Source organism: Athene noctua, chromosome 3 (genome assembly GCF_965140245.1).
Source record: "Athene noctua chromosome 3, bAthNoc1.hap1.1, whole genome shotgun sequence".
Taxonomy (NCBI): domain Eukaryota; kingdom Metazoa; phylum Chordata; class Aves; order Strigiformes; family Strigidae; genus Athene; species Athene noctua.
In genome coordinates this window covers 13,417,730-13,445,135 of record NC_134039.1, presented here as the reverse complement: position 1 = coordinate 13,445,135, position 27,406 = coordinate 13,417,730, and the positions used below count along the sequence as shown (strand labels likewise).

The 27,406-nt window shown below is 42.6% G+C and overlaps 1 protein-coding gene across 1 annotated transcript in view; it reads right to left on the bottom strand.

The window, feature by feature from the left end:
* The window catches only part of TMEM178B (transmembrane protein 178B), a 222,652-nt gene that overhangs the window by 12,904 nt on the left and 182,342 nt on the right, over window positions 1-27,406 (bottom strand). The window contains exon 3 of the mRNA XM_074901272.1: window positions 4,473-4,610. Within this exon, the coding sequence (XP_074757373.1) occupies window positions 4,473-4,610 (138 nt within the window). The remainder of the gene's footprint in view (window positions 1-4,472; window positions 4,611-27,406) is intronic.

Here is a 27,406-nt window from a genome sequence, read left to right as displayed (position 1 = left end):
GGATATATAGCTTGTCTGCTTACCATGATACAGGAAATATTCTTAACCAATACAATGAAGAACTGAAAGGATGAATTCCTGAAGATAGAGGAATTTGCCTCGTTAGAGTTGCCAGTGTGCCAGTTCATGATGTCCCAACTCTTTATAGTTGGAAGTAAAACTGAAATTTGACCTTAACCTGGCAATAATATTATCTACTGTTGAGGGCGTAAAGACACCAACCAAATGAACTGACAGGTTTGCCACGATAGTAAAACCACAAACAAGTTATTGAATACATTCAAAGCCAGAAAATGTGAGCACTCTTTCCTGGAAACTGATGAGGAGGTCATATCTAGACTTCAAAAAGCAAAGGCAGGGTTTTGGTGCAAGTACATATACTTAGGTCAAAATACAATACATAAAACGCCCCACATGCGTTTCCTCAGGTAGATGTTTAACTGCATTCCTTTTAGACTACTACTAGGTACTTGATGAGCGTGACAGCATCAGGTTTGCCACAGGACTCTGACATTTGTAAGCAGTGTTACAGTTGTTTCTAATTTTCCAGAAATTGTTGTAAAATTATGGAATTACTAGATGACATGCCCAGTACGGAGCTTTTACTGGTGCACAGATTTTCAATAATTTCTATGTAGAGAAAACACAAGAAGCTGCAAGAGGATGTGCTTGGAGTCATGTATAATTTGAGTATGACCCACTTCTGTAACAGCATTGAACAGTCTCAAATAAGATGCATAAATTGAACTAGTCCTAGTGAAATTTAAGAGCACAATTCCAAATGGAGAAATTCTTGGAAATATAAACTCTCCCACCTTGTAGGATAAAATCATACTGACAATACTGAAATGAAACTACAACAGATAGTGCAACTCTGGGTACAGGAGGCTATGCAATAGTACCACCATGCAAAATGAGGTCAAAAATACTAAACATAATTTGCAGTATCCATCTGGCTCTACACAAGATGAGGGACTGAAAAAAAATCCTACTGTGGTCAGGCAAATGCTGTCGTTCAAGATAAGGAATCCAAGTACAAATTCTACAATAAATACAGAAAATTATGCACAAGAACTTCAGAAGCCATAAGAGGCCTGTGATTGCTGTTGATACAGATACATTTGGACTAAACAGAAAAGATGAATTATTAATAATTTTTAACTTGTTACAAAACTTGCTGAATAACAGTGTAAAACACACTCTAAATCACAGTTTACATGTCCTGGATTCCAGATGAGCTAATACCAGATAACGGCCTGCATTTCACAAATTACTTATTTCAGCAATTTGCTTGAGAAATTAGATCAAGCATACTAAAGCAAGTCCTTATTAGGCACTGCCACATGTACTAGCAAGAAGACTGTTCAGTAAATATAATAAAGAACCAGAGGTCCAAAGAAACCACGTCTGGTCTTGTTAGATTATCACAACACACTTCTTAGTGCTCCACTGAGATTTCCTGTTTAAAGAATTATAGGCAATAAGGGACAAAACACATACATACAGTAAGCCAGGAATGTTTAAACATTACAGAAGAGCTATTTGTCTAGAAATTAAAACAGAGCAAATGCTACAAACATGGCCAAGACAAGCAGCATTGCATATGGAAGGGAAAGTTACATTTCAGGCTGATTATATAGCTACCAGTTTAACAGTCTCCTCTCAACTGCAATGTGGTCAGATGTCATAAGCCTCCCAAAGCATTTTTCTCATGATTGGACCAGAGAAAAAGGCAAAACTAAGTGGCAGTCAGGTTCCATGCATTTTGAGGACCAATAGGATGATATGTCAACAGAATTTATGTCATGAAGTAACAGCTTTGTATTCAAACACCATCCAGCAATAAAAAAGTTCAAATTAAGACTCCTTGGCTATAGAAGGAATGACTATGTAACCTATGACACAGTCTGAAGACATTGATAGCTACTGACTTTTAGATTAGATGGCTCTAGTTGTGTATTTTACTGACTCACTGCTTCAGTTTGTAGATACTACTTTATGCATGTTTTCTGTTAAAATCAATCAGGAAAAGTATAGCAGTTGCCACTGACTTGTGCAAAACAAGAAAGAGAGTAACCTTTTGTAACCCTGATCCACGTGTCTATGCTGGAGCAGAAAATAAGTTTGATCTCCTCCCAACACATCTTTATTAAAATATCACACATCTTGACAGAATTTGGCAGATAAAATAATCCGGTGCCTCTCATTTCAATTAGTTTCAGATTCCAACTGCTGGATCTTGTTCTTATTTTGTCTATGGAGTCAAAGAGCATGCTACTATCAGATGGGTTCTCCTTGCACAGGTACTTCCACACTGTGTTCAAGTCAATTATAAACCTTCCGTTAAACAGTTTCAAGCAATTAGCTTTTTGCAGCATGATGTGTTTCCCTTGTTTTTCAGACCTTGAGTCATTCTTGTAGGTCTTCTGCAAACCTCTCCCAATCTTTCCACATCCTTCTTTAGTATGGACACTAGATTAGGATGTCCAGAAATAGTTTTGCTTTGCCCAGAGTAACCCCACCTCATGGTCTTATTGCATATTCCCATGAAAACTGGCACATTTAGCAGCTGCATTGCACTGAGAGCTCCTGCACAGCTGGATGATCCCAGAAACCATGATTCCAGAGACCTTTTCAGTGCCGCTGCTTTCTGAGAGGCAGCCTCTCATTCTGCAAGGATGACTGACACTTTTTGTTCCCAGCTGAATGACCTTGGATCTGTCTCCATTGAAACGCATATTGTTTGAGCACACCAAAAGATGGCTTTGTAAGCTATGAGCGACCCATCCCATTATGCATGGTTACACTGAATCTTATTTCACCTGAAAACTTTTATCAGCCATCTTTCAAACTACTGACAAACAAATAACATTAAGCCAATAAGTAATCTTTGCAGCTGTGCTAGAAACTCTCCCATATATAGTGATAATTTCCAGTTAGTAAATAAGATTTAGCTAGTTTCTAATAAATTTTAGTTTTCTGTATTTATTTCGTATAGTCCTAATGTTTTAATCCAAGTGTTGTTGCATATTAGAGCAAAATAGCTCCCTGTGCAAACTAGGTTTTTAATTACATAAGAAATACCAAGGTAATTTAGCAGACTCATTGCCCATAAAGCATTGACACCCACAACAAACCATTTACAGACATCCACACATAGACCAGTGTGTGCTTGCACAAGGTACTAGCAAACTTCAAATGTGTTTGTGGGCACTGAGAAAACTAATGTCTCTGTCACCAGCACCAACAGCACTGGAATATAACTACTTGTGACTTGAGCACTTAGCTCCTCTTCTGGGACTACAGAAGCTTTCCTGTACTTCACACACTTAGATGTGTCACACCACAGTACAGATGCACAGGTGACCAATGCATCAAAGTGATGATCTGCCTGGGAGGCAAAAACCCAGCCAAACAAAAACCACCAGCAGAGAAGAGAGAACAGAAGTGGTGCTGTTCACTTTGAGACAGTCACCCTGCACTGTGTTTGGGACTCTACTCTTACACCCTTCACTTCAAGTAAATGTGTGCCATGAAACTTGCTGATGACCTGGAGGGCTGGTGTAGTAGAAATGGGAAGAAGCTCAAAAGCACAGAGTGCCAGGGCACCTACCTGGGGAGAAATAAACAGAACCTCTGCTGTAAATTGGGAGATCATCAGTAGAAAATTGCAAAGAAGGAGAAAGGCCTGGATGTATTATCCAACTGAGGGATGACTGTGGGTCTCCAGCGTGACACAGCATGAAAAAGGCAAATAAAACCACAAAAATACTTCAGGAAAAGGATTTCCAGCAGAGAAAGGGAACCGTCACATCACTTATATGAGGCATTGATCAGACCTTATTTGGGAATGGTCCTTCTCATCTGTATTTGAGAAAGGCAAGTACCAACAAGAACAGGTCACAGAAAAGGCTGTTGGACTGATAATTGCTCTTACAGAGGAAATTCTGCAAGAAATAGCATATGTAGAGTGGGAAAAGGAAAACAGAGGATATCGTTTCTCTTCATAGTTACATCAGAGAAAGAAAGGAGACACATAAACTAAAGGTTACATTTGACTCAAGAACAACTGATGAGGAATAAATATAGGTTAAAGCTTTGACAGTTTCTTGTTATCAAAGTAAAGCATCCCATTATGGAACAGGATAGCGGTGGGAGTAACATCTACATAATCTTCAGATTTTTATTACTAAGGCTAAGGGTGATAGTCTTACTTGCAACAATAGAGTAAACAACTCAGAAGGCCATTTCCAGTCCTGTGTCTTATCAACACTGTTTTGTGATAGAAGTCACATGTAACTATGGTTGGGTTATCCTTGAGGTACACCAGAGGGAGCTCAGAATGAAACCTAGTCCGGATCACCTAAAACAACTCTGAAAACATATTTTCAGTGACTTAGGAGGGACATGTGGAAAGAGAGAACATGAAAACAACAAGGAAAATACATTTCTTCAAATGCTAACATCCTTACCTCCCATGAGGAAGAGAAGCCCCGCCACATACTGCATAAGGCCTCGATCCCAACAGCACCCCAGCACCCCGATAATCCATCCAAAGAGGATGATGGCCACAGCCATGCCCATGAAGCCAGCTGTCATCCTGCGCAGATCTGCAGTGGGGAAGACAGAAAAAAAACCATGTGTGTGAACAGTGATAAATTAGCATAATCAGAGATTCATAACAGTTTTAACCCAAAATGCTCCTGATCTGCAGTCTTCAGTGTGTTGGCACAGGATGATTTCAGTAAGGATGGTTCAGAGGGAGCAGAATCCATACATTAAGACACTACCTTGGGCTGGGGAGAAAAAGCTGGTGACCATTTCACCACACAGTGAAGCTCAGTGCATATGAACCCAAGTGACTCTTGACAATTTGCTCAGGAACTAGAAGTTGTAAAATGGCCTCAGTGCAACTCTGTGCCTAATAGCTCTAGTCTCTGGGTACTAGCACAATGTCTGTTTAAATCCTGCCTTCTCATCTCCATCCATTGCTCCACTGCATCCAAGCAATGTACCTGCTCAAACTGACATGCAAAGCAATCTCTATGCTTTGCTCCAGCACAGACATGATGGAAGATTCACTTCAGTTCTGACCCGCTGTGTCACTGAGCCCCTCTGGGCTGCAGCCTCCCATGTGTAAGTTGGGCCATAGTGCTTTGCTGTCCAGTGGTGGTGTGTGTGAAGCCTGGCACCTCCAGGATGGGAAGGCACACAGATATCCTGGTGTCAGAGATAATAAATGCACTGCAGATACACAGCTGGGGCATAGGACACTTTATTGCCCTCTCTGGTATCTAGACGGTGACCTTGTCAGTTGATTTTTCGCAAGGACGTGTTTAAGTGCTCCAGGGAACACTGAGAGTAGGAGGAGGGCAGTGGGGTGGAGCGAAGCATTTTGTGCTCTGTAGGTAGGGACTGAGTGCCACATCTGACATGGGTGCATGGGGTTGACCTGTATTTATTTCATAAATAAAGGAAAAAGATCCACAAGACCTAACGTAAGAAACCCTTAAATTAAGACCTGGATGAATTGCGTATTTGCCTTCTGCAAAAATGCTGCAAAAAGGATGGGACTACTGGGATCCCTCCTCTTGCATGTGCTCGGGGAAAAAATCTTCACAGCTGTTTTGATGTGAAATCTGGGCAGGGAGACCACCTGGCAACAAAAATAGCAAGGACTATGAGAACTAAAGAGCATCTTTACACCCTTAAATAATGGAACAGATGGGGGCATGTTCACTAACATATGATTGTTCCCTGTCCCCCCTCATGCACACACAGAAAGTTTAAGCAGTGATATGGCAAGTGTATATGTGAAGGGAAAATTCCAGCCAAGTCAGCTCTTCAAACATTTGCTTCCTTCTTGAAACAATTTTTTTTTTTTTTTCATAGCAATGATTCATTTTCTTTCAAGAAACAGAATGCTTATGACAGGGCGAGGAAGATTTGAAAACCATGAATCATCCACCAGTCTCTGTGGCAGCTTTTCTCCTTGGCTGGCCTTTGACTGTTTCTCTATTTCTGTTATTTTTACCCTTTTCCCACAGTGGATCTAAAGGACCACCAATACCAGGAGTGCAGGTTCAGTGAAATTTCTGAACAGTCATAAATTAGCATCGAGATTTATAAAACTTATCCAAAATGCTAAGTGTTCACAAGGTCTATAGGTATGTTGGGACCGAATGATTCAACTCAGTGGATGGCAGTGTTCATTATAGTAATTCTTATGCAAGATGGAGTTGCAGAATGCAACCCCTCCCCTGAAACTATAACCAGTTCCTGTAGATTATCACTGGTTCTTACAAGGAGTCCCTCCGACAACATAAAGATTACCAGGCCTTCAGCCCACCAGGGTCCTTTTAACAAGATACACATCTTAAAATTCATATATTTATCTTAGGGTTTGTGACTGTCCCATAAAAAAAAAAAAAAAAAAAACAAACAGAAACTCCCCACAAAGCATTTGAATATGTGCAAGGAGGTCTGGTGCAGAAAAAAAAAATGCACTTCCTGCAGAGACTCGTACTTCCCACAGGCAATACTAGTCTCTGTTCCTTGGGAATTTCTTAGAGTGCTTTCTAAAACAAGCAGTAAATGTAAGCATCTTTGATGGCAGAGTGTCTTCCAACTTTTCAGTCTGTGAAGGCCTGGGCTCAATTTGAAAGATAGATAAAAACATAAAATGTTTATTGTTTCCTATGTCATCTTCAATAACAGCACAACACGTCTCTGAGAAGCGCTGCACAGCTGTCTGTGTCAGCTCTACAAAACCCTTCCATTTTAACTTGCGACTGCTGACTCTGGGTAACAGCACTTGCTTGTCCTAATGGAAACATACCCTAACAACCTGCTTTTAATGAGCTGAATTTAAATAGCTGTATTCAGCTGCAAGATGCCAGTAACTCCTCAGACCTACCCCAATGACTAGCTGATGGAACCAGTTTTCATGGGTCCCGGAGGGCATCACAAGCATCCCCAAATCCTATATACCAAACTAAGAAACAGTTTTTACCCCACTAAAATCAATGTGAATTTTACCATTGAACAGAAGAGCTGAAGTAGCAAGACCAAGACCTCTATGTCCACTTTTGAAGCTTGTTTCACTTGTCCTCTCTTCCTGATGGAACCTGAAGTTCCCTTACTGACAACACAGCAAAATCCATCAGCATCTTAACTCTGGGCTTACATTATCTCTTGAAAAAAACAGAAAGCTAACATCTGACACACTTAATATCACATATAAAAGAATTAAAAACTGAAATTCTTTACAAAATCTTAATTCTTGCAAGTTCATTGGTCTTATTTTAAGATTACCACTGCTTTGGCCTGTTGCAAATCTGCTCCTCACAAGATCATCTATTAGGGCTTATGTGAAATAAATAAAATATAGTTTCTTTTCTATTCAAAATTATCTTGTCTTTTGTCCTACCATAACCTTCCTCTAGGGCAGCCCTTGCAAATGGCAGTGCTGGGAAAGGGGGTTGCAAAGTTGGTTTCATAAACAGCCTATGCTTGTCCAGCAGCATCTTCCCTGTGCTCCTCACCTGTCAGAGCCCACAGGAAGCTGAGGTCAGTGCAGGGAACAAGTCTCTTCAAAGTGATTATTTTTGTAGGAAAGTACTTAATGTATGTAACTGAATCATTACCCTCAGGCTATTTAGTGAGGAGATGGCCAGGGAACAGGAGCCTCTGTTCTCTGGACACAAACCCCTATTAGTGGTACTTTTTATGATTACTGTTCTGTTGTTGTGGTGCTCGACATGGAAAGGACAGCAGAAAAGCAAAGATTTGCGTGGTGTACTCGAGGCAATATATAAATTCCTTCTACTAATTTAGAAGCAAGGGATGCCATAGAAATAAACAATAGCTCATCAGTACGAATTGATGGGGTTTTGTCTGAGTTTGATTGGCATTGATAAGACCTTTCCTGAATACATCCTGCAAAGGTAAAAGGGGTCACACTTTGTCATGTAATACCACTTTATGACATTTGTGCACATCCTTGGGTTTGTTGTCTTATTTTTCTGAATTTGCTTTCTTTATTTTTGGACTATGAAATGAATAGTTCTTTACACTCTTCCTTTCTTCAAAAACCTCTCTGAGTAACCACAGCATCTCAGGACCACGGCATAACAGTCTCAGTCAACTGTAGGAGTGACTATGCCAGCAAAATGCATTGTTGAATCTTATGCAGTCAAATGGGAACTGCAACAGCAAATGTACCTTGTCTCAGCTCACTCATGTGCACTGCTTCACTGGTTCTACAGCTGATCCTCTCCTGGACATCCATCCCAAGTCCTCACACTGTAGCAAAGGGCACTGATTGCAGGGGTGCTATGAAACCCTCTTCTCAACCTTCTAGTAACCCAAACCTTTAGAAATGTAGGTGTGCAAGTAAGGAAGGTGTTACTTTGCTTGTTCTCTAAGACCTATAATACAGAAGTTCATTTTCAATGACTTGCCTGTATGACTAGTAGTTTCAATGATCTACTACATGGACTTAGGTATCACCATCACTTGTGGATGAAAGTGCATTATTATCTTTCCAATCATGTTTTAGAGACACCATCTTCACCCCATTTTCTATTCAATATTAACAGACTAAAAGCTATGTGTGAGTATCTTCCCCTTGGGAGTACTTTCCATGCCTAGCACTGCTACAGGTGCTGCTGCATGTAATAGGCAAGGAACTCATTCCTGACTCAAAAACAATGTGGACCATCAGACAAGGAATACGGGCATCATGTTCATGTAGGCTGGAAACAACAATTTCTTGATTGATAACATTGGAGAAAGGACAGGGAATGAAGTAATCCAATTCCCATGACTGAAACTGAAATGGTAAATTTGAAAGCCACGAGCTTTGTGATTCATGATGAAAAGAGGAACATTAGCATTTTAGACAACCTCCTTAAAAGAGAGGCAGATTCTCAACATGCATTTCCTGAAAGCATTGTAGTTTTCTGCTGGAGAATATTAGCTCTAAAGGCTTTCTGAAGATAAAGAAAAGTAGAAGAACTGATTAAGATCTATTTATTTCTAAGCAGCATGTGGTGGAAGGTTCTGTCAGTTTGCAAATGACCCTGTCCTTCATTTCACCCTGATATCTGTCCATCTGTATTTGTTATGAGCAATAAAGTAATTCATGCTGGTTGTCACATTGTGGAAGAAGTTTCACACCCCAGCAGCTGCAAACATAACATGTTCTCAATCAGCACTGCTTCTTGAAAATTTCAATATGCCTTTTTGACTTATGATCTGTCCTCTTCCTTGAAATTGCAAGTCATCTTTCTAAAGCAAGGGCTTGGTTTTCCTGTTGATGTTTCTCCATCTTCCTTTCGACAGAGAAGTTTAAAAATACTTCCAAAATATTAGAGATTTCTTTCCTCACAACACATACAGGAAGGAAAATATGAGCCTCTTGTGAAAGACGGGAAACCGAGATGAGAACAGTCAATCTGCTCATGACTAGGTGAAAAGTTTCTGGAGGAGTACATAATTATCAGGCTTTTTGGTCAGCCCTTTAACCACAAAGCACTGCTTTTGCTTTCAGAACTCCTTGTTCTCAAGCGTTTGTTACGAGATCAAACTACAGTGCTTGTTATCAGACCATCAGAAAGTGCAAATAGTGTTTCAGATAGTCCATCCTACATCTCCTCCTTTCTTCTTCCAATAGAGAAAGGTCCATGGGGACTAAGGACCCTGAAGTCACAATAACTAGAACAGCTTAGAAGACATTCTGGGTATAGCACCATTCTTTCCTGAGACGTCCCAACAAAAAGGGAAACTGAAAAGGAAATCACAGAGGTATTTCTATGCCCCTCTGGGACCAAATGTCAGAATATAGTATCGCCACAAGCAGAAATAGACTGGGATAGCATAATTCTTTAGCATCACCCTTCATTGTAGGTCACTTTGATTTATACCCTCCTGTACTAGACTCATTCTCATTTGTCTTTACCAGTGTGGGATTAAAAACATTTGTACTTGAAAAGAGTCTATACCACTCCTTTATCATCTTTTCCCAAACAAATATATGTATTGGAAATTGTTCGAGAACTGCACAGAGCCCAAGAGCACAATTTACCAGATTTCACTAAGCTCTGTTGAAGTGACTTCTCTTTCAAAGAATCAGCAGCACAGGGGTACTTTTCTCTGACATCATCCCTTCTCTTATCTCATACCAAAATTTCAGGGGGGGGAAGATGTAAAATTGGACAGATGCATCTTACGGAATACCAGTCCTACCAGATCCTAGCTACAATGAACAAGTGAGTATTAATGCAGGTGATTTTGAGTTGCACCTTCTGGCTCTTACAATTCTTGCTGCACAGCTTAAAACTGTATTTTAGATGAGGTTGGCAAATAGAGGGTGAGGTTTTAATCTTTTCTTTCTGCTTCAGGTATGGAGAGATAAGAAAAGAAATATGCATTAGTCTACCTGAGACTCAGTTAAAATCTCTGAGTGCCTTTTACTGAATCATGTGGCAACCCAGTCTTCAGTTTAAAGATTACTCTAACGCAATCATGATAAGTGCAACCCACTTCAACAAAGTAACAGTGGATTATATTTATGTCTAAGTACTCTGCACCAGAGAGTGACACAGAAATACGCATGTCACAAACACATACGCTAAAACACAACCCTCTCAAAGCAGAGAGAAGAGCAGCAGAAGGTCCTCACAAAAAGAGACACTGGGACTCTGAGGGATTTAGGTGAGCCTTCCTATCACAAGAGGTGCAATGGTGTTTATAAGATACATGCATAACTTCTAAATCAAAAAATCCCACCACCCTCTCTTGACTAGATTTTGTTGGTTTTGTGATGGAGTGTGAAGTTTTCATTGCCAGCATGTGTGAACTCGCCTATATGGAAATGCTGATAGGAAGCTTCACAAACTGGCTGTGGTCTGTGCTAGCCAACGTGTCCCTCAGGACAGGGTGTAGAACAGACATACTGACACAGGATTTATTCTTGTCAGGACAAAGCATCTATCTGAATTTCCTCCATCAGAGCTCTTGAGTGTTCTTACAGCTATTTAAAACAGAAACAATCACAAAAGCAAGGTGCCAGGTGTGCACTGCTGGCACTTCAGCCTGCCTGCCTTCATAAGAAATCCCACAACTTCAGAGTCAGATGGGGAAGAAACTCCTGTCTTCTACAAAGGCTGACACCTTCAGAGGTTCATGCTGACAAATGGCAAACTCCACATGACACAATTTCTTGTCTCTGGTGAACCTAAAGCACCAGGGAGGGGGTGTCCCAGACCAGGTCACACACTGGTGTGCTACTGTCTGAAAGCAATTCCTCCAGTATTTGGGAAAATTATAGGGGCTCAAGAAATTCTGCAGTGGCTGAAAGCACCATCTGGAGGTTGAATATCAAGTCTTGATTTTACTCTTGCCTTTTGCTTGTGTAGAGGAGAGGGGAGACAAAAGAGAACCCCTAGATAATAAGGGAGAGATTTAAGGAGGCAATAGAGAAGGAAGGAAACAAAGCTTGTTTAAGTGTAGGGGGATAAAGGCAAGAAAAAGCATCTTTTGACACTGAAAAGATGAATTTGTCTGCAAGAGACTTTATGATATGGATATTAGAGATGTCAGTGCATAAAGGAGACATTTACACTGCAGAAATTTGACAGATCAAATGCAGTTCTATTGTAGAAGGCAGAAAACCTATGTTAGGTCTTGGGAGACAGATGTCTGTGAATACCATCCCATAGAAGGGTGCAGCCTTTTGCTCCAATCCTACTTCCCCTTCTGCTGAAGAAGAAGCTTTGGCCAGAGAAGATAAAGGTGTTTTTATTATCTGCTATTGCTACTCAGATCTGAGTGACAGCAGACTAGGAAGGAAACAAAAGCTTTGCCCTTACAACCCCCTATGTAGAGGGTCAGAGTAGTTGAGCCCATGCCAAAGCGTTACTCCCCTGTACTCTACCATACCCTCCCCTACCCTACTCCAAGCCATTCCCTCCCCTTCTCTGATTGGAGAGATCTTTTTTTTCTTCTCAGAAAGTACCTGAAGTTGATAATTTGTACTTATTCAGTGATGTTCAAGAACTGATTTTGAAGAGTCTTTCTCCCTCCAGATTTACTATCTGGGCTTTTAGCACTGCAATATATGATCATCTTAGGAACATTTCCAAGCTTCAGTCCCAGCAGAGTACACTTGCAATTTGCGCAGTCAACCCTTTCATCCCTCCTCTCCCTCTTTCATTCCCTAGAAACAGGGAAGAAAGTCTGAGGCACCTGCATTTTTGTCCATCCTTCTTCAAATTCTTAACTTTAATCCTTCCTGCTCCTGCTAGGTGAGGCCACACAAAGCAAACATTTCCCAGTTGTAGCCATGCCAAGAGGCTTTTCATTACACAGCTTTTGTGCATTATGCAGGTGTTGAAGAATTTGAGGTACATGTAATAAAATGGCTTCTGCTCAATTTCAGTGTGAACTTTGGGACTTTATCAGATCAGAGCTGTGCTTTTTTCATTTTTCTCCCTTCCTGTTCCCTTGAAGAACTCAAGGATTACACACTTCTTTATGCTGGTCACTGCTTACTTTAAGCGACCTCTTCTTTGAGCAACCACACCACAAGTATGATCATGCTGAGGAGGAAGAACAACACAGTCCCTCAGCACCACATTAGCCTGACTAGAGGGATCATTCCTGTAGGATGGGAGGCACCAGATCCCTGCGCCCAGCACCTCCAGCCCCTGTGGCAGTGGGCGATGCCACGTGGAAAGCTCAGCTTTCTAAATGGAAATTTCCCTGCATTTTCCAATGGTCTGGAAGAAAGCTGCGATGGACTCTGGCTTTCAGGGCAAAGGCAACACCCTTCATTGTAAAGTGCTTCCAGTGCTGGTGACAAGTGCTGCTCTGACACCACTGAAGACTAAACTATTCCATTTATCCCCCCCCACTAGGTACAGAGCACAGGAGGAAATGCAGAGCAGGGCATCGAGGCAAGTTTCACTGTGCAGCCCTGCACCTTGGGAAAAAGTGGTCTCTCCAGCACCCCTACTTGCAAGGCACTGAGTATCTAGAGCAAAGAGCACAGTGGACTCTGCTTTCCCTGAAAAATCAGTGGGAGGGTTGGGTGCTCCAAAGCTTTCTTCTGAACATCAGACTTCGTCCTGTCTCCCAGGGGTGCCATGGAAGTCACTTCACCACTTTTTCGTCAGAGGCATTCAGATAACAATGGTGTACAGAGTACAGTAAAGGTTGTGTGAAAATAATCTGGATACAGAAAGCCCTATTATATATAGTGATGGCTTTATTGTCTAGTTTACAAAAGTCTCCTTCCACAGTGAGTAGACTCTCCCCTGCTACACTCTGCTTTTACATGCCAGCCACCACTGCAGTATCTACATGACCACTAAACACATGGAAGTTTATTAAAGCTTAATCTTCAGTAAGTATCTCTTGAACCGCTTCTTGCAAAGGAGGCCAGGGATCATCAGGGCCAGAAGGAAGCAGAAGTAAAAACAGAAACACTTTTTTTCCTCCCTTTTTCTTTCAGTGAAGAGAGAAAAGGACAAAAACAGAAGGAGAATGGGAGTGATGAGGAAAATAAAAGTATTAAAGATGACAAATGGAGAGCGACAGGAAGCAAGAAACATAATTGTATGTAAAATCCCATATCAGGCAGTAAAATGTAGGTTTGCCCTAAACTCCTCCTGAAGATAAATTAAGTTGGAGGTATGCAGGAATGGACTGCAGGAGGGGTAATACAGAGAGAGACTTGGTAATGCCTCCTCTGTTTTCCCTTGTTCCCTCTTCATTTGATTTCCTTCTTCTGCTGCCCAGTCTAACACCAAAGCCTTGCTCACATTCAGGGGAAACTAAAACATTATCCTAAAGGTTTTTCTTCCCTTTCAGCCCCTACCCCAACCACTGGTGCAATATTATACAGCACAAACCTGAGAATAATCCCATCAAAAAGCATTCAGAGAAGCAGGTATGATAAACAGCCAGCATGAAAAAGGCTGGAGGTGGAGGGATAGTATCTCTGCTTTATCGGTGCCCCAGCACTCTGCTCAAACATACTCATTCCCACAGACCCCAGCATTAAACATTTTAATTCAGAATCTCTGAAAGGTGTATTCTTGTTTTAAAAAAATCCCAACATTTAATGCAAGTGAGTCTGGGCTGGGGGCTGGGAAGAGAGGAAGGAGGATGGGGGAGAAGGAGGGAGGAAGTATAGAAAGACATTTAAAGCTGTGAGAAAACACTCTCCCTTATGGAGAAATTTTGATTTTGAAGTTTACTCTTCTATTAACATTTAAATTGAAAGGCGTTTCTTCCAAGCTCCACATAGAAAACCAGAAAATCTGCATTTAAATAGATACCATTTAAAAGTGGGGAAAAATATGTATCACCATTGAATGCTTCTCCATTTGTCTGAAAAGAATGTCGCTTATAGATGATTATTTTTTTTTCCTTTTTCTTTGTGTGTGCTAAAAAGAGAAATTGGAAGTACATTAAAATTCTGCTTGGCACGAGAAGGAGGCGGGGGGTGGGGGGGGTGGCTGCTTAATTGCCCAAAACCCAGGTTTTGAGCTTAGATATTCTACGGGGGGGGGGGGGGGGGGGGGGGGGGGGGCACCCTCTTCTCCTGCCTGGTCCTGGTGCCTGAGGGGCTGCACATTCCCACTGAAATGCCCACCTTGCTGGGGTCATCGTCAGGGCCCCCAGACCTGGCTGGAGAATAAAACCTTCCACTGTTTTGTTAGACACCTCTGTACCTTCAGGGCACCATCTAGAAACCAGGGCCATGCACCTCCCCAGAGAGCACCTAAGCACAGCTGTTATGTGTGGTGTTAACTGGGGTATCATAGGAGGAGAGCGCACAGACAAGGAGTCAGTGGGGCTTGGGGGGGGAGGTTGTGCTCAGAGGGTTTGGAGAGAAGTCCTGGGGCAAGAAGAGATGGCCACATGTTGATCCACATTTCACATCATGCTCTCACCTTGTGAGTTGGTGCCTGGGGTTCTGCACAGCCCACAACAAACCCAGAAACCTCGTATATGATTTGGATCTGGTGTTTTGCACAGTGCTACCTCCTCTCCTGCAGCTAAAGCAACAAGAACGAGAAAGCAAAAGCAGCCTCCTGAGCAGGCAAGAGCTGAAATCTCCAACACACACTGAGCAAAGTGGAAAGCTGGAAATTAATAAAGGGAATATCCCCTCATTGCATGCAAGTTCTCCCTACCTCCTACCCTCACCTGCTTGTACCGGCCTCCTCTCTGTCTGAAATGACCATTCTGAGGGTCAGCCTTGTCATCTGCCAGGGCCCCACATCCCATATATTGATCATCAGCTTGCATCCAGAGGGATGGGCAGAGGCCTGGAAGGGAGCCGGGAAGTTCCTGCCTTGTGGGAGAGGGGTCTCTCACTAGCTGTATTCACCACAGAATCCCCATTTCTTGGTTTTTATTGCGAGCGGTGAAATTAAAGTTCACCTACCAGAAGCATTCAGGGAGCAACAAAGATCCACCTGTGCAGGGTGCTTGCTCTAATTCCAGGGCACAATGGGCTTTGTCCCAGTGAAGAATCCCCAGGACAATCCAATTATTAATATTCATTCCCTTTTTTCCCACCGCATTTTCAAGCTCATTCCTACAGAAAAGGTCAGACACATATTACCTCATAGCAGTACATTATCAGACACCTCGAGGGCCTTTTCTGCCATGTCAAAAAGGGAATAATCAGGAGCAAAAAAGGGTTGGTGTCCCAGAGGCTCAGCTATGGACTCTGGCGGCTTTCACCTTTAGGTCACTGGTCTGAATCTAGGTCAGGCTGGCACTGGCTGTGAGCTACAGTCCAAAAGATGGGAAAATAGCCACTTCATACAAACCCAAAGGACAAGCACCTACATCATACTTTGGCTCTTTTTAGAGAGTAACGGCACAACATAGATTTAACTTTTTGGCAGAGTCTGGGCGCTTGTCCTCCTCCTCCTCCTGCCTCTCAAATGGATGGCTCCAGTGCTTGCAGATGGACATTAGGCTGACTTTAAAAAAACAAGGTGGAAAAGCCAAAGGATAAAATGAGGCATGAGATGGATCTTCAGTGATCCAGGTACTAGTGGAGAGTCTGTAAAGATGTAGATACTACTCTCTGCTTTCTCACAGACTTGCATGGCAAAAAAGTCAGGCTTTCTGTGCCTCATTTCTCATAAACTGAGATAATCTTATCTCACCGGGTCATTCTGAAGATTAAAACATTAAAGACTGTGAGCTATGTTCTCTGCAATGATGGCACTAGAAGACCTAAAAATGCCTTGAATAGATAAAATCTTTGCGGTAGGATATGGGAATTTTTTTCGTGGTGACTTTGAACACAATCTGATTAAATCTAAAAAAGCACAGAGGTGAAAATAAGCAAATCTCTATACAGGCACCTGTAAACTTGGGGAGAGCAACTAAATACTATGACTGTTTCTTGGGCCAAGCTGAAATCATGGAACCAAGACCCACAATCTCCCAGTTTGACACTGGGTTCCCATCAGACCCAATTTTTGCAGCATACTCCTGTCTCTAGTCACTGGGTTGGTGAAGATTAACATCTCACGTCACTTAACGCCTGAACAAATTTGGCCAGCTTGCTCTTACTGCCTCTCCATCTCCCCGTCCCAGCTTGCTGGGATCTTGCAAGGAACGGCCTCATTCTTCTCGGGGTCTCTAGCTGATTTTTTTACTATGCAGATAGCAATCACTTTCTGAAAAGTACATGACAAGGAGAAATGTTTAGTACAAGAAGCAAGTGCCTAAAAAATGGATGCCCATTTGTCCTTCCCTCCCCCCTCTCCAAAACCCAATCATTTCCCTGTTAATAAGCTTGCTGACTATAATGTGGCACTAACCTTTCACAATTGATGCCAGTGACATTTTGACAGTTCCACATATGGGCCTGCCGAAAGCAGAAGGAATATAAATTTGCAATTTGGTAAAAAGCTGGGTGAGCAGCCAAAGCAGCTTGGGGGAAGGAGAAGAAAACTGCCAACCAGCTAAACAAAAGCCCACTGCACAGATGTTATGCACAGCAAAAAGGAAAAGCACATCCACAGCTGGATATACCCCAGCAAATATGTGCTCGGAAAAAAAGCCTTAGGCATCCATTAAGCCCAGTCTAGCCTGAGATGCCTCCCAACAGATTCTTCTCACGTGGCAAATTTAGGGAAAGTCTTTCCTAGCAGAAGGGAAATGGGACACGGCATTCAATCTGTGCAAACTATCTGGTTAACATCAGATGTCACAGGACTCGGCAGTTGCTCTAACAAGGAACCTTCAATATTTCCACCAATGTGATCAGCCGTAGGGAAACATCTATTTTCTAACACTGTTTTGCGGAGTGTCTTTGAATTTACTTTTCAAGGTATCTGCACAAAACATCACTGACAGTTCACAGATTGGCTCAGCTACTTGGCACACGTATCACACACCATACATCTTCCCCAAATTACATCTATATTGAATCCCATAATATTTGGCTAAAAACTAACTTTCAGAAAGTGGTCCAATTGTCATGAGACAAGATGAAGATAAGAAAAATGTTGCATTTAGCGGTTGGTTCAGGTGGTTAATTAATCCCCACTGTTAGAAAGACAATCCTATTCTTTTATTTGAGTATGTCTGGTTTCAGCTTCCAGGCACAGTTATTGCTACATGGTGAGGTAAGTGGTGCTGTGATCGCTCCCTTTCTTTCTCATCCCCATTTCAGCAGCACTGAAATAACTTTTCTTCTGAAAACAGAGGACCATGGCTTTACGATGGTTTACTGATGCCTCAGTGGAGGTGGAGTCCCTGTATATGCATATGTAAAGTCATGTGTAGTAATGGTATAGCTGTTGTATGTGGCTAACTGGCAATGCAGAATTACTATTTAAAAATAATGGTTTATTTGAATATTTTTTATGATGATGTGGGTCCTCTGGGCAGACCAGGCAGGGAGGCAGCACAAGGGTCCAGATAAGCATACCCCAGCTCGCAACTGAGAGGCAGCAGGGCACACCCTTCCCATCTCCAGAAGAACAGAGACAAATGTGGATCCCAAAAGAGCTCTAACAAATGCCAAAACACTCCCTAAGCAAGGGTAGTGGGAGCAGCAGTTGATGGAAATGGACTCACACTGAAAGCACAGCCTCAGAAAGCTGGGTCTTTGTGCAGGTTGGGAACAGTTAAGCCCGATGAAAAAGTCAGATTTACTATTTTTGAGACATTTTCCCTGAAGTGTTTTCCATGTTGAAGAAATAATAGTAGGGTAGCTGCTGGACCACTGTATTAACCATGCTTATGGGAAGTGTGAAGCCTAAGACCTTTCTGCAGTAATGTCACTTGATAGGCAGGGGACTGCAGCCAAGGCTGCACCACGTGTGGGTGTTTCATGCGGCTGCAGGATACAGATGACTGCTACCAGCATGACATTTGTAAGGGGTTATGCTTGATGGAACTGGGAGGATGATGGGGGTCAGAAGTGTGGGTTGTCCAGCAGTCATGACAGAGAGCACAGTGGATTTCAGCATGGCATGCTTGATCTGAAGTCATTCACCTGTCAGACTTCAGGAAACAGCATGAAGTTGCTTCTAAAACCAGTATAGCATATTTAGCACTGACCGCTTCTGGCAACCATTGCTTCATCTGAAATGAGTAGTAGGATCCAATTTGGCATGTGAAACTACCTGGTCTCATCATATAAAAAGAGTGGGACTTAGTCATTATTTGGCCACGGGTCTGCAAGCAAGTAGGGTTTCCACACACAGTACAGTACAGAGCGTGCTCTTGCCTTCTTCTAGCAATGCTGGTGACACAAAATAGCCCATAGATGTTAATCTGAAACTGTCTGCTCAAGCCAGCTCATTCCTAGTTTTGTACAGGGTCTCCCTGGCCCAGCACCCATTTCCCACCCCCCAGAGGCCTCATTTGCTACTCTGACTTTCTGAGCTGCTAACAAGTTGTGTTGCTGTTCGAGGTTTTTTAGGAAAGTCTTATCCTTGCACAGGCTCTGCTGATGGCAGCCGCAGTGGAAGCACTGGATAGCAGCAGATTTTTCTACAGCAAGCATTAGCACTCCTGCTGCTGATATCATTACAAAAGCCTACACCAAACTGGTGCAACTGTGGGAGATTTTCTGAGAAATGACCACACATTAGTACAAGTTGCCCAGTTTAAACAGCCTCCACACACTGATTGACAGGGTAGGAGGATGGAAAATCTTGCAGCCGTATGTGGTCTTGTAGGACCTGTTACCTTTTCACAGAAAGCACCCCTCAGTCTTGTTAAGGAAAACAGTGAGTGCTGCTAATGCAGCAAAGTCCTGCAGGTAGCACTCTGCCTGTAGCCCATGGGTCTGACAGAGTGGTGTGAAGCCATGAGATGTGACTTGAGGTCGCTGAAGGAACTGATGCTTCAATGGTAAACAGGATAGAAGGGCCACGATTCCCAAGGATATCACTATACGTTCTATAGGATTATCTAAGATCACCTAAAACCAACAAACAACTCCCTCAATACCACCAACAGACCCTGGTGGCATTCCTTCATACCATGAAATTTTCAACTGTCATCCCAAACTGTGGATTATTATCACTACCATATACCCACCAACCCAGAAACTGAAGTCCCTGTGCACTGAGTCTCTGAAGTCTGCAGGCTGCACAGCAACGTGAAGACAAATCTGACTTTACCCTGCCTACCTCATCAATCAGCCAGAAGCAGAGCTGGTTATGTGCTTGGAGACATGCAAAAAGAGAGACGGTGAAAGAGATGACAGTTATAAATGTTCTGCAACCTGAATGTGACATTAATATATGTATGCATTGTATTCACAACATCAGGTATTGGTGCACAACCCTAATAAATATCATGTTCGACAGCAGTTTCACAAAACCACCCAATGATCTAGAAGAACTTGCCATGAAACAGTCTCTAGTTTTACTGCGAAAAAAGAAATATCCCTATACTTAGTCTGATCCTTGACTTAAGTGGAAATCTCAAACAACTCCAAGGAGCTCCATATAAAGTTTAATTACTCACAAGCATATTGAAGTGACCAGATAGCTAAGTGATCAAAACCTGCTCCATAAAACACATGCTTGATTTCTGCGCCCCAGAGGGGAGTTTTAATAAGTTTCCAAGTCTAGAAATGCCAATATAGGATGCATGGCATTGTAACATCTCCACCCAAGACACTCTTCTTTGTGGAAGGCACAGCTATCCTGCTTCTTTCACTGGGTGAGGGTCCAGTGGCTGCACTCGGAAGTCAGAAAGTTCACCATACTACATGGCTTGCTTTATGTGTTCCACTTTAAAGGCTGACACTGATGTAGATCAGAAATGTTTTAAATGCAAGTTGGAAGCTGACTGGCAAACTACGATGACATTTTCTTCACGCTGCCCAGGTGCTGTGGTGCTGCATGTGGAAACAGGCACATACATGCTGTAGGTGGCCCATTCCCCTTTGCACAGTACCAGAGCAGCCCTCTTGATGCAGGGCTCGGCCATGGCCCCAGGATGGTAGCATGCAAGTGAGGACTGGTTGAGGCCAAATTCTTCATTTGGCCAGATGTTCTATCTCCTGCCTCTCATGACAAAAACTTCTCTAAGAACTAGAGGAAGACATGGTCCTATGTTAAATCTTCATGTTCAGTTCAGAAACAGTGTAGTGGCTGGTGGTGGGGAGAACAGAGAGATGCCCACCAGGGCTGATCCCCTGCCCTTGGGAGCTGCTTCCAGCCAGGGTGGCAGCCTCAGCCCCACGAGTGCTATGGCCTCACCATATCAGAGCCAGGCCTAGGCCTGGCCAGGAACACCCCAAATCTCAATCCAGATCCTGCCTCTCAGCCAACTTCCCGGCTGGCTGTCAGACCTGCCTGGCCACTGCAGGCCTGCCTGGACTCTGTCCTCCCTCAGGGGCAGCCGACCCTTGCAGCTCCCTGGCAGCAGAGCACCCCAAAAGCAACGCAACAAGGTGTCTGTGAGTTACTGCTCAATTCTAGTTTTCTACTGTTTTTGAGATGTTAAAAAAGAAGGAAATTTAGGTATCACTTAAAAAATGCTGATATGCTCCATATAAAAACCCCAAAATGTTTCATATGGGCATTTTCTAATAATAAAATTTCTAACTTTTCATTTCAAACAGCATTTTTAAAATTTGCACTTACACCAAAAAGAAAAAAGGAGAAAGGATTCGGAAGGGTTAAGTAAGACAATCAAAGCATCTCAATTAAGCCAAAATTCTCTTAGCTGCTCCAAAATAAATTGTTGTTCATTTTGCTGAAAAACTTCTAAAAGCCACCTGCAGCCCTTCCACCATGCTGTTTTATTCACTTTGCCTTTCCAGCCAGAAAGCTCTTTATTTCAACAGCTCTGTCCATCAGTGCGGCACCTGAGCGGTGGCAGAGGGCTAATAATATCACTGGCAAGAATAAGAAGGCTAAACTTGGAAGACAAGCTTTGACAGGCAAGTAAAACCTGAATTAATCCTCAAATCTTTTGTTTCTGAGATGGCATATGGTTTCATTTTTGTGCCTACCCATGAGTGAGTCAATAGATTTGGGATCTGAAATCCTTGTAGCGCATTTTCTCACTTTTAAGAAGCTTTTCAGTTTGCCTGTATTGGCTGGTTTCCTCACTTCTTAATGGGTCTCTCCAAATCTGATACAGCGTTTGAAGCTGTGATGGGTACATATGCGAAGGAGGGGAAACAAACGGAGGGAAAGGCCCACTGTGCATTGCTAACAGTCACACGTTCCTCAAAAGCTGTGGTTTGGAGATTCCTAATTCAGTTAACCTCTTTGATCTCATCATGCAGCATGAAATACTAAAAGGTAATGAAAAGAATGTAGGCAGGTCTGCTACGTTTGCATATCAAAACACATGCCTCAGCCCGGTACAGAGCAGGAGACAGACACAGTAAATACACTTGTGATAGATGGAAAAAGCATCTTTTCATTGGGAAAGAAGAGTTTTCTTCCTGGTCGTGTAGTGCCCATGTGCATGCATAAGAAAAAATATGCAGAAAACTTGCATTGTATCAGGAAATGATGCACACTGGGGCCATGATTCACTTCTGCTGCACTCTGCTAGGCTACAGGCATGGTTTATCTCCCTTTTTCCCTTAGTTATTAGCAGTAGTGCAGAAGGCAAACAGCTTGCCTCAGACAACAATGATATGTCCCTTAAAAGAGCCTATCCTGACAAATGCTCTGTTGGCCAAAGGATGGGATGCATTTTATTAGGGTCCGGGATCCCATTCTCCTTTTCTTTAACTGAGGCCTGTCCACCTAGAGAACCAAGACGCATGTCCAATGCATGCAAATATCTGTATTTTAAGAAAATATTCCACCTTTCCCCTTCTAGCTGCCAGTCTGCCCCCTCTAGCTATCTCCCTGCCTTTTGTCCTATTTGTCCCTCTATCTTCATCTCTGGTGCAAATCCCCTCCTTTCCTCTACCTGCTCTTCTCTGTCTCATAGCCCTCTAGTCTTTCATTGTCCTTCACTCCCTTCTTAACACACACCTCCCTTCCCTTTCTAACACTCCCTTGTAATTTCCTCCCATCTCCCTTCTCTCTCTGTCTAGGCTGACACATCTTAACACCCTCCCAGTGGCTTTTAGAACATCTGAAAAGCTGTAGTCAGGTATCAGATTCCTTATCAGGTCAAAAGCAAATATTAGGGAAGTCAGTGGCCAGATGCAATGATTACGGCTCAGTGTGGACAAGAATGACATCAGTCTTTATGGTCCTAAATGAGATTTAAATTGTTGGTAAAATGCAACATAATTGATTTTCCACTTTCTCCCTTTGTGATATCTCTCAAGGGCTGAGGTAAGAGAGCTTGGGTGCCTTATCTCTGCATTTCCTACCTCAATGTAGTTGGCTTTCTCTTATGCATAAACTCAGCTGTGAATATCCTGGATTTCTGCTGTTTGATATTGTCCTCTGCTATTTTTACACATAAGTTACTGATACTCTTAACTGTAACACCACTTGATGATTTGATTAGCAATTTTCTTACTGTGTTTATTTATTTTTAAAATCACACATAATAAGCTGTATAGGAAAGTGACAGAGAATCCTATCTTCTGATATTTCTAATGGCTTGATGACCTGAAGTTCCAGCTTTACATTGCTCCTCCTAATTTAATCTTTTTTTTAGGACCAGTTCACACACCCAAAGCATGCTAGTGACTTTGACTTTGGCTTTTCACCTTCAACCAGCGTTTTCATCTAGGAGCTCTGTAGATGATCCTACCACTACAGCAAGGTGTGCAGAGGACGCTAAGCCCAGTCTCAGCGTCTTCACGCTCCAGACACCATTCTCACAGCAGCCATGCCCCAGCCACGGGGCTGCCGTCCTCAAGCCACGGTGAGTTTCTGGGTCCTGGCATACCGCTGGCAGCTGAGACCTCTTCCTTCAGGGGAAGGACATCCTCAGTGCCACTGAGTTCCTGCAGCCCACTGTCCTGCTGTGTTCAATAAGCCACAGAGGAAACACAGCAACTTCTTGGGCTCCTTTGTCTACATCTCTTAGTGACCTACACAGGCACAGACTCTGATAACCACAGCATCTAGACATAGCAATCATTAACAACTTAGCTTAATTGTATCCTAATTTCTTTATGTAGAGCCTATGAGCAAGATTTCAATTAACTTTAACTATATATAAGTTTAATGCATCTCTATCATTCCATTAAGGTGATCTGGGACAAGACAAAGATAAACAGATGTTAACATTCTATAAAGTATGAGATTTTTAATTAATTTTAACAAAAAAAAAATTATCAAGTTATTTATAAAGGCTCATAAAATTAATTTTCTAGTCACAGAATGTACTTTCTGTACATTTGGGATACATTTGTTCTGTCTCTCAAACAAAACGGAGATCCTGAACCCCTTTTGATCTAATCTGGTTTTACCATGGAGTCATAATCAGCAATTCTTATTAAAAAGAGCTTTGGAATCCTCAAATCAAAGACCCATCTATGTGCAAAGTTGTATCAGGGTTTTCAGTGAATATTTTTATTAGCATGTGAAGAGCTAAATAAAGTTTAACTCAGGCTGTAGCCTGTTTGACTGAACCAAAACTCTTCTTGCTGGTAATAACAGCTGGAAATATGCCAGACCCTTAAAATGAAGCCCCTTTAAAGTCAAGTTCTGCTACGGCCCATTACAAAGTCACTGTATCCCCAAGACAGGGCTTGAAGCTCTGCTGGCACATAATTATGCCGGCATTTTCAAGCAAAGAATTTCATATGATAAATCTGAAGATGAATCCATCTGTAGAAGAGAATGTGTCCTGAGTCGAGACTTTGGATTCACTTGTTAAGTGGGCAGCTCAGCTTCAGAAAATGCCTGGTCAGGGTTTGCTAGCCATTAAAGCTGCCCTGTTTCCTGGCTATTTCTTAATTTTAAGCATGACTGCATAAGCAGCCAACAGCCTCCCACGTGTTGTAGCACTATCTGCCACTGTTCAGCCAGCAGCCAGGTTTCCTGGCCACAGAGCTGCCACTTGGAGGGACGCTCAGAGCTCAGGGGTGACATCTCATGGGCCCCACACACAGACAGCCATTGACCACATGTAGGGCAGAGTCTGACAGCACCCACCTGCAATTACATTTATGGGAACGTTTCTCAAACTATGGGCATGTTTGTTAGGCCCTGTCATCTCCCCACAGATGGTTTTGAAAATGGTTAAAAGATTTGCTCCAGAGGAGCCAGACTGCTTTCTCTGGCACATGGCAAATGAACTTGTACCACTGGCGTTGGTGCACTGGGAAGCCCCATCCCTGAATCTCCTTCACACACACACACCTCCACACCCCCCGCCCCTGACAGGCATCGTGATAGAGGGAAATGGCTGGGCTCTCGTGTCAGAGCTGGGTGCTGGCCACCATCCCTGGAACTAGTGCTGTTAGTGGGTTGCTATGGAAGTTTCCTCTCCCTGGAAAAGGTGTCAGGGCACCGCTCAGAAGAGACAAGGAAATTAAGGAGGAGGAAGGGCAAATTCAGATGACTGAAGGAAAAACAACATTGCCCGTCAAAACTTCCCCCCATAGCATTACCTCGTTGGCCAAAGCAGACCAACACCCTTTAAAGTCAGGATTGTGTATTTTGTCTCTGAAGAAATGTTCGCCTTGCCATGACTAATACAACAAGCAAACACAGCACAGCAGAAATGTCACCAAAGTCCCTCCCACACAGGACCTGTGATTACCATAAGCGAGCACTCTTAACCTGCTTCATCTTTAATTGATAGCTAAAGAAAGCTGGGAAGGAGGAGAAAACTATGCTGGATTTTGGTGTCTTCTTGACTCTCAGTAAAAACATGGCTTCTAAAAAGAAAAAAAATCCACCAGGCAAGTTCAATTCCCTTTGTACTACTGATTCCCAGCTTCCAAGCAGTGGAGAGAAACAGAGCAAATCCCTCACGTGACCATACCTCCCGATTGGAAGAAGAGTACAAACAAGACTGAGGGAGAGATTTAGTTCCCAGCCCACACCAACTGCTGCACCAGTGGGGAGAAGCAGCCGGGGGGAGAAGCTGGGAACGAAAAGTCTTTAAATGGTTTTTGTTCCTCTGGAGTCATAGAGGGTGAGAATCCATAGTCTAGGTAAATCTGGATGTAGAACGAGCAGGGACCCAGCTGGAATCAGTTTAGTGATATAAAGACACATAGTCTTAATTAAGGGAATTGTGATTTGCCAATGAAATCCCAGCAGGGCGTCTGTCTGCCTGATCAAAGACTCGACTTTCTGATGGAATCTTAAGTGCATGAGCCATGAAATTACTTTTTGAAAAGGGAACATGCGGCACAAAGAGGCAGAGCAAGAGGGGAGGAGGTGGAGGGAAGGAGGGAAGGAAGGAGGGATGGGGAGCAGAGCAGAGTTCCAAGTGATGCTACTGGGAGCCCCATTCCCTCCCTCCAAAGCAAGGTAGAGCGGGGCAGGCTGGAGAAAAAATTATGCCAAACTGTCTGCAGAGTCAGCATCTAAAATCATTACCCAGCTTGCTGAATAAAGACACATTCCTAATTTGCTCTTCAAAACTATTTTTTAAAGTACTTAACAGAATTTTGAGTAAACTGGTTAATTTTCTAAGTAAATTCCTTTTTCTCACCACCATATGCCCCTCCTTATTTGCCACAGACTAGACAAAGGCACCTGCTATTTCTGCTCTGAGCCTGATTTTCTAATAACACCAGAGATGAAAAAAAGCAAGGCCTTCTCCAAACATTTCCTTTTTAATTTTTTTTTTTTTTACAGCAACACAACAGATCTCCCTCCATTCTGTTGCAAAGGAATGAATCAGTAAGAAATGCTTCAAACTATCTGATCCAAAAGAAACCAAGTTTTTCAGTGTACATGGGAAGAGTTTTAGATCAAATCCTGAAGTAGGCAAATTCTGCACAATCTGGAATTACAATGATGCAAGACCATAAAACACTAAAAGCTCTGTATATCAAGACACAAAGTTGACTGAAGACGCACAATCTACCAGCTTCATTTATCATGTCTGTACCACATGAGCATTCCCACAGCACTCAATGAGCTTCCCAAATCCCACCTCCTCACGTAGCAGACTCAGCACAAAGCTATGCAGATTAACCCAGGACAACCTCAGGTCTATTTCTGAAGGTCTGAGGAGGCATCTAGAGGACATCACATTTCCAAACATCTTACAGAGGTCTTTTCTCCTCTGACACTTAAATGTGTATTTTTTAAAAAGCTCTCAGTGCCAGATTAAAATCCAATGTAGTGTTTACAGAAACTATTATATCAGAAAAAGCCAACTGTCACATTGCCATGCCATCTTTCTCGAAAGTGACTAGAGCAAGTGCTTCGAAGGAAGAAATAAAACACCCATATGCACCTGCTGTGCAAGGCAGGACTCCATTTAATGGAGGAATAATCCCAAGCAAGCACACTGGGCTGTTTTACTGGTCAGGCAACAGCATGGACCTAATAAATCACAATTGGTGGACTGATGCCATGCCAGGATCAGAGAAAATTAAAAAAAAAAAAAAAAAAAGAGAAAATAAACAGTCAAGCCTTACAAATTTCTAGCTGTGTTCAAAATACCTGGAGGAAAGCAATGGATGTGGTAAAATAAAAATAATAAAATAAAGATTAAACCAGTGTGAGAAAACACTGCATTTTCAAGCATCTCCAACAGTTTGTATAGCAAAAAGCCCGAGGGTTTCTGACAAGTGGCTGCACAGTGCAGAGTGCAGCTCTGATCCTAGCCAGTTGCATAAGGGACATGGTGCCTCCACCACTCCCCGGTTTACTTGGCTCTTACTCATGTTACTAGATTTAAAAGGAAAAAAATCTCAGCATCGTTCACGGAGTCAGCTCTAAAGCTCTGCTTTGGGACAGTGTAGCTCTTGAGAAAAGCTGCAGGTTGAACAAGT